The sequence below is a fragment of the Gopherus flavomarginatus genome, chromosome 5 (assembly GCF_025201925.1).
Source record: "Gopherus flavomarginatus isolate rGopFla2 chromosome 5, rGopFla2.mat.asm, whole genome shotgun sequence".
Classification (NCBI taxonomy): Eukaryota; Metazoa; Chordata; order Testudines; family Testudinidae; genus Gopherus; species Gopherus flavomarginatus.
This window is the reverse complement of record NC_066621.1, coordinates 1,981,396-1,998,259: the sequence shown is the minus strand read 5'-3', so window position 1 is coordinate 1,998,259 and position 16,864 is coordinate 1,981,396. Positions and strand designations below refer to the sequence as shown.

The 16,864-nt window shown below is 56.6% G+C and overlaps 1 protein-coding gene, 1 long non-coding RNA gene and 1 pseudogene across 2 annotated transcripts in view; 1 reads left to right on the top strand and 2 right to left on the bottom strand.

The window, feature by feature from the left end:
- Positions 1-1,466: 1,466 nt before the first annotated feature.
- Positions 1,467-4,721, bottom strand: LOC127051188 (serine protease 33-like). The gene is made up of 4 exons (XM_050953158.1): positions 4,561-4,721; positions 4,309-4,471; positions 3,554-3,703; positions 1,467-2,855 (listed from the first exon to the last, which is right to left on the bottom strand). Exons 1-4 carry the CDS (start codon positions 4,719-4,721, stop codon positions 2,592-2,594), a joined length of 738 nt encoding a protein of 245 aa, XP_050809115.1. The 3' UTR covers positions 1,467-2,591.
- Positions 4,722-14,560: 9,839 nt separating this feature from the next.
- The window catches only part of LOC127052919 (serine protease 27-like), a 13,689-nt pseudogene continuing 11,385 nt past the window's right edge, over positions 14,561-16,864 (bottom strand).
- Positions 16,631-16,864, top strand: part of LOC127052924 (uncharacterized) — a 12,557-nt gene continuing 12,323 nt past the window's right edge. Inside the window, exon 1 of the long non-coding RNA XR_007774894.1 lies at positions 16,631-16,864. This exon is cut by the window's right edge and continues 778 nt beyond it. This is a non-coding gene — a long non-coding RNA (uncharacterized LOC127052924).

Here is a 16,864-nt window from a genome sequence, read left to right as displayed (position 1 = left end):
CCCAGATCGCCCCCCATCTCCGAGCTGTCCGGCCCCAGGGCTCACGTGGGGCTGGCCCGGGGGGGGACTGGGCTCTCAACTGGCCTGGCTGCTGGTGCTGGTGCGTGTTCCAAGCTAAGAGGGGGACCAGAGCAGCCTCCCACCGAGAGAGAGTCACAGACATCTAAGGGGAGAGCCTGGAGGGGGCAAATCTGTCCCGGAGGGGAATCGACTGGAGGGGGAGATCCTGCCCCCCCCGGGGATGGTAGTTCCCCCCTCTGTCCCTGTGACCTGCCCCACAGCTCGCTCTGTCTCACTGGAATTTTCTCCGGCAGAACCGAAAGTAAAACCTCCGCTGGTTTCTGTTTCCTCCTGCCCCGCAGCCGGGCTCTGACCCCGCAGGAGATCGGCTCCCAGGGGTGCGAGGGGTGTAGCCAGACGGGAGGCTGTTAATACCCACTGCCAGTGGGGGCTGGGAGCCAGGATTCCTGGGTTCTCTCCCAGCTCTAGGAGAGGAGTGGGGTCTAGTGGGTTAGAGGAGTGGGGGCTGGGAGCCAGGACTTCTGGGTTCTCTCCCCAGCTCTGGGTGGGGAGTGGGGGCTAGTGGGTTAGAGCAGGGGGGGGCTGGGAGCCAGGACTCCTGGGTTCTCTCCCAGCTTTGGGAGGGGAGTAGGGTCTAGCATGGGGGTGTCCCAGAGCTCCCTGGTGCTTTTTCTTTAATAAAATGGAGGTAAAATTGATCATCAAAACATTTTGCAATCTGTGGGATTTCTTTCCTCCTGCCGAGACAGCTCGCAGCTGAAAACAAAGTGTCACCTGAACTCTTTCATCCGGCCTTGTGCTGGGGAAGGAGCTTTCTGCTGCCACCTGGTGATGGCGGTGAAGCGCCAGCAGGTGATGAGTCCAGGGATCAGCTGGTTGTACCAGAGACGCTGGAAAAGGACACTCTGAAAAGGGTCATGCCATGAGCTTAGAATTACTGGACACTTCAGAGTCGCAAAAACCTTAGCCAAGCGAAGGGCGAATTTCTGCTGAGTGGATGTAGAAATCGGAGGCAGGAAACGTGATGCTGCTTGTGAAAAAGAGCTCCCCTAAGACAGGCAGCGCCAGGAAGCGGCGGTAACTTGTTGGGGGCACTGATGGGGCCCGTTGCTGCTGACATGGTTGAGACTTTGCTGGAGACAGAATCTCGGAGCAAACATTGGCTGGTCACTATGGACAACTTCACAAACCGGCCCCTAAGAAATCCAGAGGCTGGAACAGTCGCTGGGATCCAACGGATTGAATCCTTCACCAGGTCTGAGCTCCCAGGTAAGTTACGCACAGATCATGGGTGAATCTTTGAATCCAAAGTGTTTCAACAGGATGGGGAGATTCTAGGGATCCACTATCAGGGTCAGTCTCCTCTCAAGGTCGTTTGGATCAGGCTTCCCAGGGAGGTTGTGGGATCCCCGTCACTGGAGGCTTTTAAGAGCAAATTGGATGAACCCCTGCCAGGGCTCATCCAGATTTACATGGTCCTGCTTCTGCACGAGAGGCAGGACTAGGTGACCTCTCGAGGTCCCTTCCAGCCCCACAGCTCTCTGGTTCCCTGTAAGGTCATATGGGGAAACTTAGAGGCAGGGCCTGCTCAAGTCCCACAATCCTAGGGGAAGGAAGGGTGAGAGCCCAAAGCTGGATAAACCTTGGGTGGGAGAGGACTCTCCACAGACTGAGCTGCGTAATTAAAGTGGTGTGTAGGACAGAGTGGGGTCCTAGGGCTAACCCCAAAGCTACCCAAAGGACCATCTGAGGGCACATCAGGGGGCAGGGCAGGATTTCATCTTGGCAGCCCCCCAAATCTGAAAATGTAGCTGTGGAAGCTGAGGCTAGAAGGGTTGTGACATTGATGAGTCCCCCATTGGAACAGATGGAGTAGGGATTGTCTGAGGCTGCAGCTCTCGCAGACACAACTGGCGTTCCTCAAGGGCCCATTGAACCCAGCCAGGAATCCAGGAGCAGAGTTTGATGCAAAAATATTTTATTTTTGACCACATATGATGGGGGTGCAGCGTCCATATATGCAGTCACACATAGGAGCCACTGTGGAGCTGTAGGAGGGGCTACCTATAAACCTAGCCCCACCTAGACCGCCCGTCTCCCAGCAAGCCAATCCCAAACATTCCTGGTCTGCATGCCCCAGCGCTGCCCCCTAGAGGTGCTCGGAGCAGTGCCCCTTCTCTCCAAGTGATTAGTTCAGGCTCTCTGCAGACTCAGGCAGCATTGCTGCACCAGTTACACTTGTGCCAGTTCACCCCTCTCTGTGAAATCAGCCCAGGCTCTCTGGAGATGCAGCAAGTGTTGCTGTTTGGGTCACATTCTGGGAAGTTCACACCTCTCCAAGCATCAGCTTAGGCTCTCTGCAGACTCAGGCAATGTTGATCTCAGTCACACTCAGAGCAGCCCTCCCTTCTCATTGCAACAGGGTCAGGCTCTTTGAAGACTCAGGCATTGCTGATAGGTCTCAGATCCTCTCCCATCTCCACCTCACACTGCCCCCAGATGGTGGAGGTTTTAAGTGCTGGGTCAACAGAGGAGGGAGAGATGGGGGGGCATCCCAATTGAAGTGGGGGTCACAGTGACATCAGGAGAGTGGTGAAGAGAAGCATGTAGGTGCTGAAGGAGGATCTGGCATCATTTACTCCAGAGGTGCTGTTCTCCATGGATGTGGCTTGGCCTCCGGACACTACGTGCCCCCATATCCATTCACCGTAGGCCACTGTCTGGACATAGACACTGGGACGATTGGGCTGGCCACAGCCGTCCCTCCAACTCACAACCCTCATCAGGAACCAGGTCCCATTGTGGTCACAGGCCAGCGGTCCCCCAGAGTCACCCTGGAGGAGCAGAGAAATTGGGATTAGTGAGGGCCTTCCCCCTCATACCCATCCCGAAACACCCACAATCCAGCTCCTTAGGGCTGTAGGCACAGGGGCCACCCTATGCGCCCCCCCGTATATTTTGTCCAAACCAACATGAGAAGTGAAAGGAACATTGTGTGCTTTTCCCACGCCCTTTCTCTGAAGGATGCATTGGTGGTAGAGGTGGTGTCCCCACTACGTTCACAGGTTCTGGGGTGGCTGTATTCTTCCTCTCCTGCCTTACACAGAGACCAGTGGCAGGGATCCCCAGAGCAGTGGGGCTGGGAGTTAACACCCTCCATATTGATGCATCGAGTATTTACCCATCTCAGAGTGACTGGCTCAGGCTCTCTGCAGACTCAGGCAGGCCTCAGTTACTCTCTAGCCACATTGTCCCTCTTTTCTACCCAACCACAAAGGTTCTACTATTCCTTTAACCACAAATAAAAGCTGGGGCTCTGCCCTAATCACAGGACTCCAGGAGCTGGGGCCGAGGCATGGCGCTGTGACGCCACATGGCTCTAAAAGTCAGAGGTGCTCCTGCTTGCTTGAAGGAAGCTGGGTCCAGAGCTCCGTGGCTGCAGCAGCCGTTCTACTCACTGCAGGCCCTACATGGCGACAGGGAGCCAGGCTGGGGTTCACGTGCACCCACCCAACCCAAACACCTCTCTCACCTGGCAGGAGTCCCTCTGCCCTTCGGCGTAGCCGGCACAGATCATGGCGGGTTTGACGGGGTCCCTGCCAATGTTCGGGGCCGGGTCAATGTTGCAGAGGGCGTTGCAGTCTGCAGTGTCGATCAACTGGACCTGAACCTCCTGCAGTGTCTTGGGGGGTGGGAGAGAGATGGAGGGGAGAGAACCATGGTACTGGATCCATCGCCTCCTGCAACCCACCCCCATGCCTGACAATTTCCTGTCCCCATCTGCCTCCCCCACTCACTCTCCTCCCCTCTAGCCATCCTTCACCCCTTCCCCTCCCCATGTCCTACTCCTTTCACCTCCCTGCATCCATTCCCCACCTTCACCCAGCTTCTAGAGCCGCACCCAGCCCCATAGGACCCAGTCTGTGCTGCGCTGCACCCAGAGGGGGGTTCCACTGCAGGGACCATCTGTATCTAAAACACAAGGTTCCCACCTGAGAGCAATAGATTAGCTACCTCACAGATGGCTGAAGGATACAGCCAGTCGGGGGTAGCCAGCTGGCAGGGAGCAGCAGAGAGCTGAGCAGGGATTATTTCATGATACAGCAGGAATCACAGGGCTCCAGGAGCACGGGACTTGAGTCACGGAGTGATAGCATCTCCCCCGGGGGATGGTCTTACCCTCAGAGTCTATTCTCCCCCAACCAGTGACCCAGCACGTGTGGTTGTCAGGGAAGGAGTCGGAGGGGCCAGGCAAGCAGATGGGGAGGATTCATTGGTGTATCGCACTGGCTCCACCAGCTGCACTAGGGCGATGTCGGCTGCACAGGTCCCCCTGTTGTAATCGGGGTGGATGAGGATCTGGCGTGCAGGGGATGAGACCCGGCTCGGGGAGGGGTTGAACAGCTGGTGCTCTCTGAGGTTCACATGATAGGCAGATGGGGGGAAAGAGCTGGGGAGCAGAGGGAAAGCAACGATCAGTGGGGGAAACTGGATTGCAAATATGAGCAAAAATGCAGTTAGGTCCAGGGAACACCTGACGGTAAGAGGCGGCCACCTCTGGGGCAGGGCAGCTGGGAGAAAACCACCGAGGACGCTGCACGGGGATGGTCCACCTCATTCTGAGATGCAGCCACCTCCGGGGTGGGGCAGCTGGAGAACAGCCACGCAGTGATGCCATCCAGAGAAGGTTTGCCTGGCATAGATCCAGGCAGGACGTCTGTCTGTTGCACCGGTCTCTACCCATCCCAGTTACTCACAATAGGAAACAATGAGCTGCTGACACAACCCACTGGGCTGAGATGAGGGACCCACCACAGAAGTGCTGTCTATTGTACTGGATGCTGACCTGCCACGGCCACCGGCCCCTTGCGGCGTCCCCTCCCCCAACAATTCGGCCTGAGATCCTGGGCTGACCGCACCCTGGAGGGGAACAGCATTGAAATGGGAAGAGCAAAGAACCAGGAGTCCTGACTTTCAGCCCCTCTCCCTCCCTCCAGTAGCCCCCACTCCGCTCTCAGAGCTGGGGATAGAACCCAGGAGTCCGGGCTCCCAGCCTCATTCTCATGGCACATGCCTGGGGCAGGTAAGGCTGGAGTTTTGCAGTGGGTGTCTTACCTGTCTGACTCCAGGTCCCCTGAGCACCTAGGGAGTGAAGGAAGAGAAGGGAAAGATATTAATGTGTGTGCTGGGGGTGAGGGGAGCTATTCACAGGCATTGCAGAAGGTGCGTGGAGGGGACTGAGTGCCAGTAGCTCCATCCATTGCCCCAGAGCAGCCCTGCCATCCTCAGCACCAGCCACAATTCTCACCAGTAGGTGCACGAATCAACACTCCCTGTTGATCTGAGAGGGGCAGTTCAGGACTGAATGCACCAATCCAGGGCGGATGGGCCGGGGGATCTATGACGAGCCAAGGGATTGGGTCCCCCTGTTATTCACTAGCCCAATTCCCTCCCTCACAATCTGTATCTCACTCCCCTCCCCCTACATCTCCACCCCACACACCCTGCAGCAGGGTCATCGCCAACAGTGCTAGGGCCAGTGGGGAACAGAGACACCCCATGGTTCAGCCTTCCCCAGGCCTGTCTTGGCTGCATGCAGCTGCCTCCAGTGCTCCGACCAAAGCCCAGCTGGGGAATGCAAGTGCTGGGGCAGGTTTTTATGGACATCTGTGTGCCCCTCCCTAGAGCTATAGAGTATAATGGGGACTGATTTTCTGGGAACCCAAGCAAGGAAATAAGTGCTACTAAATTCAACGTGCTGAACAGGTTGTGACTGCCGCTTTCACTCTGCTCTGCTTGGTGTCACCCCAGTAGGGGCGTCCTGGAAAACCAAACGAAAAGGTGTGATGGCCCAGGTCACTGCGTGGTGATTTTCACTTCCCTGTGTTATTGCCAACTGAGTGTGCTCAGAAGAGAGTGACAAAGACAGTAATTAGGTGAGGGATATGGTTATCATGGGGTAGAGGATATCATGGAGTTAGGGTTAAGGGTATCATGCGGATTGGAGCTAAGGTTATCATGGGATTAAGAGTATCATGCGGTTAACATGAAGGATATCATGGCTTTGAGGGTTAAGGTTATCATGGGGTTAAGAGTATTGTGGGGTTAAGGTGAAGGGTATCATAAAGTTATGGTTAAGGGTATCAGGGGAGTTGGGATTGAGTTTATAGTGGGGTTTAGGTTTAAGTGTCATTTTCCACCCTGTTTTTTTGGCCCTGTCACCCTTCTCTTGGTACAACTCCAGTGATGATTTGGGGATCTGCCCCATCCAGCTCGGGAATTCCAGCTGACCGTGTAAAGTCGGTATTATTAAATTGTTGGGCTGTGGAGTCTTCATGTGGAGCCCAACATTTCTTGACCAGGGAGGGCTGGGTCAGCAAAACTAGGGAGAATGTTCATTCGTTAGACCTTAAATGGGCACCCATTCAAGCAGACACACCTTAGAAATTGGATTCTCTGAGATTGGCAGGATCCACCCCTCCGGTTCTTCTGCAAGCAGGGGAAAGCAAAAAAATCAACCAGGGAGAAGCAGAGACACCAGGTGCTGGGACGGGGACACATTAACTGGAGAGAAGACTCACAGAAGCAGGAAATTTCGGGCAGAAGCCAGGCAAAGACAGCAATGAGAGGGGAGGAGATGGGCATGCTTTGATAGCTGGGAGGGAATTCCTGTTTAACTGTGGACCAGACAAAGTCAGAGAAAGCTAGCTGAGCGGGAAAACCACCTTGATTTGGAAGAAAAGCTGCGAGCTGCAGGGAAAGGATATGGGGCACCCCACGGTACTCTGTCCAAAGCCAAAGCACTGCACACTCCCCAGCAGTGAGGAACCCGAGCCAGGGTATTGCACGCAGGTGTGCTGGCTGTTTTGTCTAGAGCTGTGTATTTCTTGTGCTAGTCAGCACAGCTGAGTGACATCGTTTGGAGTTATGGTTTATTCACTGAATATGTAGTTTGGGGTCGACTAAAACGTCACATATTCAGATTGAATTCGCCAAATAGTTTCAGATGAAAAAAAATTCAGAGAAGTGGAAGAGTTTCTTGGACATATTCTGAAAGAACCATTTGCACTTTTCACTTTGAAGCAACACTTCCTTTTGAAATTTAGCTAGATTGATATATTTTTTTAAAAAATCTTAATAAAAAGGGGAAAGAAAGAAAGAGAAATGCCACATTTCAGTCCAGAACCTCACCCCCATGAAAACCTTCAGCCAAGGATACTCTTAACCATGACCCCATTATAACCTTAGTACCATGACAACCTTAACTCTTGTCCCTAACCCCAATGATACCACCTTATCCCATCTCACTCCCCTCCCACAGCTGGGATAGGACCCAGGATTCCTGGCTGCCAGCCTCATTCCCATTCCACATTCCCAGGGCAGATGTGGAATTTTGGCTGGCATGAGGACAGCAGGGCTGTCCTGGGGCAGTGGGTGGAGTTTGGGGAATTGTGGGTGGAGCTACTGTCCCAGCAATTCCTCTGGATGTCCCCACCCTCATCTGCTCCTACACCTTCATTAATATCTTCCTCTTCTCTTTTTTTGCTCTCTAGGTGCTCAGGGGAGTTGGAATCAGACAGTTAAGACACCTGCCGCAAAACTCCAGCCTTACCTGCACTGGACACATGGCATGAGAATGAGGCTAGGAGCCAGGATGCCTGGGTTCTATCTCCAGCTCTGGGAGGGGTGTAATGCAGTAGGGACTGTCTGTGTGGGGAGTGGGAGAGCAGGGCAGGACTTTAGGGGATGGACGATGCCAGGGCCTGTAACCTGAGCTAGGTAAGGGAGGGGAAAGGTCAACACCTTTGCCCGGGAAGGGGACAAAGGAAGGGAGTGGCAGGAGTGAAGCAGTTTGAGTTTGGGCTTGGGGCTGTGTGGGCGGAATTCAGGGTATCCTAGCTAGGATCCAAGCACCCTGGAAGCCCAGAAGGACTCGATGGAGGGGTCCTGACTGTGCCTGCAAGCTCTGCTGTAACCTGTGTTCCTGTTGTCCAATAAACCTTCTGTTTTACTGGCTGGCTGAGAGTCACTGTGGGTCCCAGGAAGAGGGGTGCAGGGCCGGACTCCCCCACACTCCGTGACAACTGGTGGCAGCGGCGGGAGATACTGCACCCCGTGGACGGCGCTTCCTGCAGTAAGTGACTGGGGAGCAGTAAAACGAAGGGGTGGTTAACCCCTGGGAGTGTGTGCCCAGTGAGAAGGACTTTGCAGTAACAGGGTCCCCCGGGGGATTGCAGCGAGTGGTCCCAGGGGCGGAGGAGTCTGCAGCTCGACCCTGGCAGAGAGGTGGTGACCTCACGAAGGGCTGGTGCACTAGGGGTCCCCCTGGAAACCGTGGGGAGCGGCGAGCACCCCGGCCTGTGAGTGGTCAGCAGGAAGATGTATGCCAAGCGGCGCAAGTGTGACCTGGTGGAGCTGTGCAAGCAGAGGGGGCTGCACCCAGGGAGGCTCAGCAAGGACCAGCTGATTGCCCAGCTGGAGCAGGGAGACCGCATGAATGAACGGAGCCCTGTCTCTGAGGGAAGCAGCCGAGCAGATGCAGCGCAGGCACCAGTGACTGTCCCCGCTGGGAGTGGTCAGCCGGCGGACGAGGGCTTCCCGAGACCCCCCCTTCCTAGGCGTAGAGGAAGGGCGGGGAGGAGCCCAGTGTATACCGAGGGCACCGTGACACCCCCGGCCAGCAGGGGATCCGCCCGGCGAAGCCCACCCCCAGCAGGGGATCCTCCCGGCAACGCTCGGCATCCGTGGAGCGGATGCGGCTGGAATATGAAAGGGAGCTGAGACGGGAGGAGCTCGAGTTAAAGAGGCGAGAGCTGGAGGAGAAGGCGAAACAACGTGAACATGAGCGGGAGGAGAAGGAGAAACAGCGTGAACATGAGCTGGAGCTGGCCCGGCTGGCGAGCAGTGGGGCCCCAGCTGCGGTGAGTGAGGGGGGACCCAAGCCTACAAAGAGCTTTGATAAGCACTTGCTGCCCCGGCGTAAGGAGGGGGAGGACATAGATACCTTCCTGACGGCCTTTGAGAATGCCTGCGAGCTGCACAGGGTTGACCCTGCAGACAGGATCGCAGTTCTCACCCCCTTACTGGACTCCACAGCCGTGGAGGTATACAGCCGACTGAAAGGGGCGGAGGCAGGGGACTACGAACTGTTCAAACAGGCCCTGCTCCGCGAGTTTGGGCTGACTCCTGAGATGTACCGGAAAAAGTTCCGGAGCCAGCGTAAAACCCGTGAGGTTACATACCTACAACTGGTCAACCGGGCGCAGGGGTATGCCCGCAAGTGGACAGCTGGGGCCCAAACTAAAGAGGACCTGCTTGACCTATTCATACTGGAGCACCTGTACGAGCAGTGCCCGTCCGACCTGAGGCTGTGGTTGATGGACCAGAAGCCGGAGAACCCGCAGCATGCAGGCCAGCTGGCTGACCAATTTGTGGACAGTCGGGCAGGGGATGGCAGGGAGGAGTCTCGAAGGAGCAAGCCTGCCTCAACGCAGAGAGAGAGTCATCATGGGACCTCCCAAAGGGGGCCTATGGAGAACCCCCCCAAAAGGGGAACATCCAGCGGCAGGTCCCTTCGACCCACTCAAGGGGACCCACGAGATATGGGCTGCTATCGCTGTGGCCAACAAGGTCACATACGGGCCCAGTGCCCCAAGCTCAGGGACAGACCAAGCAGACCCAACCCGCAGAGGGTGGACTGGGTAAAAACCCAATCGGAGGAGGGGCTACATTCCCAGGAAAGGGGGGTTGGCAACATACCACCTGTGGATGCTCCCGGTTCCGGGTTTTTGGTTTACCGGGTGGGCGCGGGGCTGCCCCTCCGGAAAGAGTGCATTGTTTCCCTGGAAGTGGATGGGAGGAAGGTCACTGGGTACTGGGATACGGGCGCAGAGGTGACGCTGGCCCGGCCCGAGGTGGTGGCCTCAGATCGGATGGTGCCCGACACCTACCTGACCCTGATGGGCGTGGGCGGGACCCCATTCAAGGTACCCGTGGCAAGGGTACACCTGAAATGGGGGGCCAAGGAGGGCCCCAAGGATGTGGGGGTACACCAATATTTGCCCACTGACGTGTTAATGGGAGGGGACCTTGAGGACTGGCCTAGTAACACCCAGAGTGCCCTGGTCGTGACTCGTAGTCAGAGTCGGCAAATGGCACTGCACCCCGAAAACGGGGAAGGTACTCGACCTGAGGTGCAGGACCCTAACTCAGGGAGCGGGGAACGCCCAGGGGCACGGTGCAGAGAGGCTGCGGCCTCAGACCCAGCCAGCAAGAGAGAGCCGGTCCCCATTCCTGTCCCAGCTGCTGAGTTCCAGGCCGAGTTGCAGAAAGATCCCTCCTTGCGGAAGCACAGGGACCGGGCTGACCTTAGTGCGGTACAGACCATGAGGAGAGGTTGCAAGGAGAGGTTCCTGTGGGAGAAGGGGTTCCTGTACCGAGAATGGGCTCCCCCAGGGGAAGTAGAGTCATGGGGGATCAGGAGGCAGCTGGTGGTTCCCCAGAAGTTTCGTCACAAGCTGTTGTACCTGGCCCATGACATCCCTCTCGCAGGGCACCAGGGAATCCGGCGCACCAGGCAGAGGCTGCTACAGAACTTTTACTGGCCTGGGGTCTTTACCCATGTCCGACAGTACTGCCAATCCTGTGACCCCTGCCAGAGGGTGGGGAAGGCCCGGGACAAGGGGAAAGCGGCTTTGAGGCCTTTACCCATCATAGAAGAACCTTTCCAGAAGGTAGCCATGGACATAGTGGGACCTCTCAGCAAGACAACCCGGTCAGGGAAGAAATACATCCTGGTGGTGGTGGATTTTGCCACTCGCTACCCCGAGGCGGTGGCCTTGTCCTCTATCGAAGCAGACACAGTGGCAGATGCGCTGCTGACAATTTTCAGCCGGGTGGGGTTCCCCAAGGAGGTCTTAACGGACTAGGGGTCCAACTTCATGTCGGCCCTGCTCCGGTCCTTATGGCAGAAATGTGGGGTCCAGCACAACTGGGCCTCAGCGTATCACCCCCAGTCCAACGGGCTGGTAGAAAGGTTCAACGGGACGCTGAAGATGATGCTAAAAACATTTATGAAGCAGCATCCGCAAGATTGGGACAAGTACTTACCTCACCTGCTGTTTGCGTACAGGGAGGTACCCCAGGAATCTACTGGGTTTTCACCTTTCGAACTGTTGTATGGAAGGCGGGTGAGGGGGCCCCTAGACCTGATGAGGGACGAATGGGAGGGGAAGGCCGCTCCCGAGGGAGAGTCAGTGGTGGAGTATGTCCTGGCCTTCCGGGAAAGACTGGCCGAGCTCATGGGCCTGGCCAGGGAGAATCTGGCCCGAGCCCAGAGGAGGCAGAAGGTCTGGTATGACCGCACAGCACAAGCCCGTACCTTCGCCACCGGGGATCAGGTGATGGTTCTTATCCCCGTGAGGAGAAACAAACTCCAGGCCGCTTGGGAAGGGCCCTTCAAGGTTATCAAGCAACTGAATGAGGTAAACTATGTGGTGGAGCTGTCAAACCGGGCACATCACCGTCGGGTGTACCACGTGAACATGATGAAACCATACTATGACAGGGGGAATGTGGTGTTGGCCGTGTGTGGACATTGGGAGGGGCAGGGAGATGACCCCTTAGTGGATCTATTCCCTGGGACAAAAGCTGGTTCCCCCCTGGAGGCGATTCCCCTCTCTGAGCAACTGACCCCGGGCCAGCACGCTGAGATCAGAGGGGTGCTGCATCTGTACCGACAGCTGTTTTCCAACCAGCCTGGACGCACTAATTTGACTGTCCACCGGGTGGAGACCGGGTCACATCCCCCCTATAAGATGCTCCCCTTTTCGGGTCACTGGTAAAACTGCCCAGGATCTTGAAAGAGAGGTCAGGGACATGCTGGCTTTGGGGGTGATCCAGCCGTCTTCCAGCCCTTGGGCCTCGCCAGTAGTGCTGGTTCCCAAGAAGGATGGGTCAATCCGGTTCTGTGTGGACTATCGAAAGCTCAATGCCATTACCGTATCTGATGCCTACCCTATGCCCAGGCCTGACGAGCTCTTAGACAAGCTGGGAGGTGCACGGTACCTCACCACTATGGATCTTACCAAAGGCTACTGGCAAGTGCCGCTGGACGCAGATGCCAGGCTGAAATCGGCCTTTATCACCCCTCTGGGGCTCTATGAGTTTTTGACCCTGCCCTTCGGCCTCAAGGGAGCGCCAGCCACCTTCCAGCGCCTGGTGGATCAGCTACTGAGGGGGATGGAGAGTTTTGCCGTGGCATATATTGACGACATCTGCGTCTTCAGCCAGACCTGGGAGGACCACGTGTCCCAGGTTAAACAAGTCCTGGACCGACTCCGAAAGGCTGGGTTAACAGTAAAGGCTGAGAAGTGCAAGGTGGGGATGGCTGAAGTATCTTACCTGGGCCATCGGGTGGGGAGCGGCTGCCTGAAGCCGGAACCAGCCAAGGTGGAGGTGATCAGAGACTGGCCTGCTCCCCAAACCAAAAAGCAGGTCCAGGCCTTTATTGGGATGGCGGGGTACTATCGAAGGTTCGTGCCCCACTTCAGTGCCATAGCCGGCCCCATCACTGAACTGTGCAAAAAGGGGAAGCCAGACAAGGTGATCTGGACTGAGCAGTGCCAGGAGGCTTTCCGGGCGCTGAAGGAGGCTCTGGTTAGCGACCCAGTTCTGGCAAACCCAGATTTTGACAAACCCTTTATGGTGTTCACCGATGCCTCAGACACGGGACTGGGGGCGGTGTTAATGCAGGAGGATGAAAAGGGGGAGAGACACCCCATCGTGTACCTGAGTAAGAAGCTGCTACCCCGGGAACAAAGCTACGCGGCCATCGAGAAGGAATGCCTGGCCATGGTGTGGGCCCTTAAGAAGCTAGAGCCATATCTCTTTGGGCGACACTTCACCGTATACACCGACCACTCTCCCCTGACCTGGCTGCACCAGATGAAAGGAGCCAACGCCAAGCTCCTGAGGTGGAGCCTGCTCCTGCAGGACTATGACATGGACGTGGTCCATGTGAAGGGAAGTGCCAACCTGACAGCGGATGCGTTGTCCCAGAGAGGGGGCCCTGAACTTCCCCAGGTCACTGGGCAGAGTGACCCCGCTCAGTTCAGTCTCGAAGGGGGGAGAGATGTGATGCAGTAGGGACTGTCTGTGTGGGGAGTGGGAGAGCAGGGGAGGACTTTAGGAGATGGACGATGCCAGAGCCTGTAACCTGAGCTAGGTAAGGGAGGGGAAAGGTCAACACCTTTGCCCGGGAAGGGGACAAAGGAAGGGAGTGGCAGGAGGGAAGCAGTTTGAGTTTGGGCTTGGGGCTGTGTGGGTGGAATTCAGGGTATCCTAGCTAGGATCCAAGCACCCTGAAAGCCCAGAAGGACTCGGTGGAGGGGTCCTGACTGTGCCTGCAAGCTCTGCTGTAACCTGTGTTCCTGTTGTCCAATAAACCTTCTGTTTTACTGGCTGGCTAAGAGTCACTGTGGGTCCCAGGAAGAGGGGGTGCAGGGCCGGACTCCCCCACACTCCGTGACAAGGGGTGTGGAGTCTAGTGGTTAGAGCAGGGGGCTGGGATCCAGGACTCCTGGGTTCTCTCTCCATCTCTGGGAGAGGAGTGGGGGGCTAGTGGGTTAGAGCAGGTGTTTTGGAGAGTCAGGATGCTGGATTCTTTGCTCACCCCATTGTCATGCTGTCCCGTGTGGTTCATGACTGTGAGTGCCTATCTCAGGGCAGACTGTCTAAACCAGGGCAGACACCCCAAAGTGGTGGGATGTTGTGTAATTTCACCAGGCCAGTAACAAATGTGTCAGTCTCACCATGGGGTCACAGACAGGCCCCTTAGCCTCTCCAGTCTATCTTGCCATCCAGACAAACTGGACTTTGTGATAAATAGTCCCAAAAATCACATCACAGTCAGGCTGGTTGCAGTCCCAGGACACCAGTCACTAGCCCCAGCTCAGTTGGTGCCCCAGACCCTACACCAAAGACAGCGTCTTTAGCCAGTCCTGTAATACATGAGTGAAAGGTTTATTCGCTGTGGAAGAGAAAGAAGAGAGTTATTGACTGGCTAAAGCGAGTAACCAGACACGCACTAGTCAGTTACCAGCTAACACCTGAGCGGGACAGAGGTGTGGAGCTCTGGCAGTTCAAAGTGTGTCCCAGGGCAGCCACCCCCCTCCTTACCCCATTTGGTATCAGGTTCCCTGTGCAGCTGGCATCCGGGGATTTTCCCCAGTGACCCTTCTCTGGGTTGTCCTGTCCCTCCCCTTCTCCATCTCCAGTTCCTGTTTTAGCTGCTTCGCATGGTCTCAGCTTGCTCCTTCTCCCTGCCAGATAGCCCTGCTGTCGCCTCGGTGGCTCTCAGACCCTCTTGACTCCCTGCCTGGGTCCAATCAACCTTCTCCAGCTGGGAAATCAGCTGCACCTTGTTGAGCTCGCCAGCGCCCGCCCCTCCATTCCATCACAGTTTGGTAATGTTCTTCTTCGGGAGCTGGTTATACGCCATTCTCTTCCTGTGTCCTTTGACTACCCTCGTTTTACTGCAGCAGGTCACAATTTTCCTAGTGCATTCAGCATCCCACCGCTGCCACCATCTGTCACAGAGCCCCAGCTTTGGAACGGTCTCTAGCAAAATACTTGGGTTTGTTAGTCACCTGGCACACAGCACATGGGGTTCTTTGGGGAGCACAATTAAACCGTGGTCCATTCTGGTCAGCCCAGAGGCCCAGCCATGCTGCTGTCAATCCCATGTTCAAACTCTGTCTGATCCCTCTGTCAGTCCCCAGGTGTGAACCACAACTCCCTCCAGCACTCAACCCTTATTCCCCCCACCCCTCCCCAGTCCTTTGTTCTGGAGCTAGGGGGTACTTCTTGGCTTCCCTGCTGAGGGGTGAGGAAATCCATCTCTCACCAGGTGAGGGTGAGGATGAGAATGAGAGGGAGGGATAGCTCAGTGGTTTGAGCATTGGCCTGCTAAACGCAGGGTTGTGAGTTCAATTCTCAAGGGGGCCACTTAGGGATCTGGGGCAAATATCAGTACTTGGTCCTGCTAGTGACGGCAGGGGGCTGGACTCAATTAACTTTCAAGGCCCCTTCCAGTTCTAGTAGATAGGTATATCTCCATTTACTCAAGGCACTGGCCACCAGGTGTCAGTGGTTGGATTTTCTGTCATCTTCATGGATTCTCCACTGACATGGGGTCAGCCAGTGCCCCAGCCCAGCAGGGAGGCGACAGTCACGTTTCAGGGCTTGGCTATGCTTGAAATGCTGCAGAGGGGGGTCTCTCAACAGTGTAGTTAATCCACCTCCCCGAGAGGCCCTAGCTGGGGCAAAGGGAGAATTCACCCACTGACGGAGAGCTGGTGACACCCGGGGTTAGGTCAGTTTAACTTGCCCAGGGGTGTGTGTGGATTTTTCACACCCCTGAGTGACATAACGATACCGACTGAATTTCCCAGTGCGGGGGAGGGCGATGTCTCTAGCCTGCCCTGAGAGGAAACAGTCCTTTCCCACACAGGGGGTGACAATGAGGCATGCAGGGGAAACTGAGGCACAGCTAGTGACCATAAAAATAGTTCAGAAAATTCACACTCGCTCTGGGGAGTCAGTGCCAGGGTGGGGACTGAACTTTTGGTGGGGGAGGAGGTCTGTGCAATGCCCAGCATGATGCAGAGACTGAGCTCAGTTCAGGGAGGGGACGTGTCTCTGCCCAGGGGCCCTGACTTTGGTCAGTGTCTGCACAGCACCTGACACAACAGGGGCCCCAATATCGGGGGGGGGGGGAGGTCTGCGCAGCACCCAGCATGATGGGCAACCCCCACACTCTGCCGGCCCATACCAAGCAGTGGAGGTGGCAGGACTGACCCTAGCAGGAGGCGGCACCAGCTGCTGCCAGACAGGTCGCGGCTGCTGCTGGGAGGAGACAGAATTTGCAAAGCTGATTTATTGATGATTTTCAGAGCACCAGTGGTGGGATCAAAGCGGCTGCGGGGCCCTTCCCCACCGGCCTCCCAGTCACCCCCCTCCCTGGGGGGGTGCTGCAGAATTGCAGGAAGGGCTGGATATGACCCCTTGTCCCCACAGCTTCCATCCACCACCCTCTCCCAGCTGTGTTTCACAGGCCCAACAATGCAGGGCCCACACCTCGTGCCAAGGGGGGTCTATACACACCTCTGCTGGTGGGGGGCTGCCATGTTACCTGGGGGTTGGCGCGGGTGGGAGCCCCAGGGGGCAGGTCACAGGGCTGTCAGCAGGAGCCCAGCAAGGAGCGGTGCAGCCAGAGCCAGTGCTAGGCACGAGCAGACTAAGCCATTGCTTAGGGACCCCAGTGGGGTGGTACCGGCACTGAGTATGGCAGGAGAGACAATCGAGAGGCCAGTGCCTCCTGTGACATTCTGGATCCAGCTGACATAGACTGGGACCCGGACGTACACCTTGGGGAGTAGGGGTGAGGAGTCTCTGCCCCAGCTGATGATCCCAGTCAGGACGAAGCTGCCATTCCCTGGACAGACCAGAGGGCCCCCGGAGTCACACTCGGTTGAGAGAGAGGGACCCTAGGGTCAAAGAGGGCGGCCCCTTTGCCTCCCTTCCCACAAAGTGGCTCCTGTTTTTCCTCTCCCAGAGCTGGGGAGAGAACCCAGGAGTCCTGGCTCCCAGTCCCCCCTGCTCTAACCCACTCGATCCAACTCCTCTCCCAGAGCTGGGGAGAGAACCCAGGAGTCCTGGCTCCCAGCCCCCATTCTCTAACCCACTCGATCCAACTCCTCTCCCAGAGCTGGGGAGAGAACCCAGGAGTCCTGGCTCCCAGCCCCCATTCTCTAACCCACTCGATCCAACTCCTCTCCCAGAG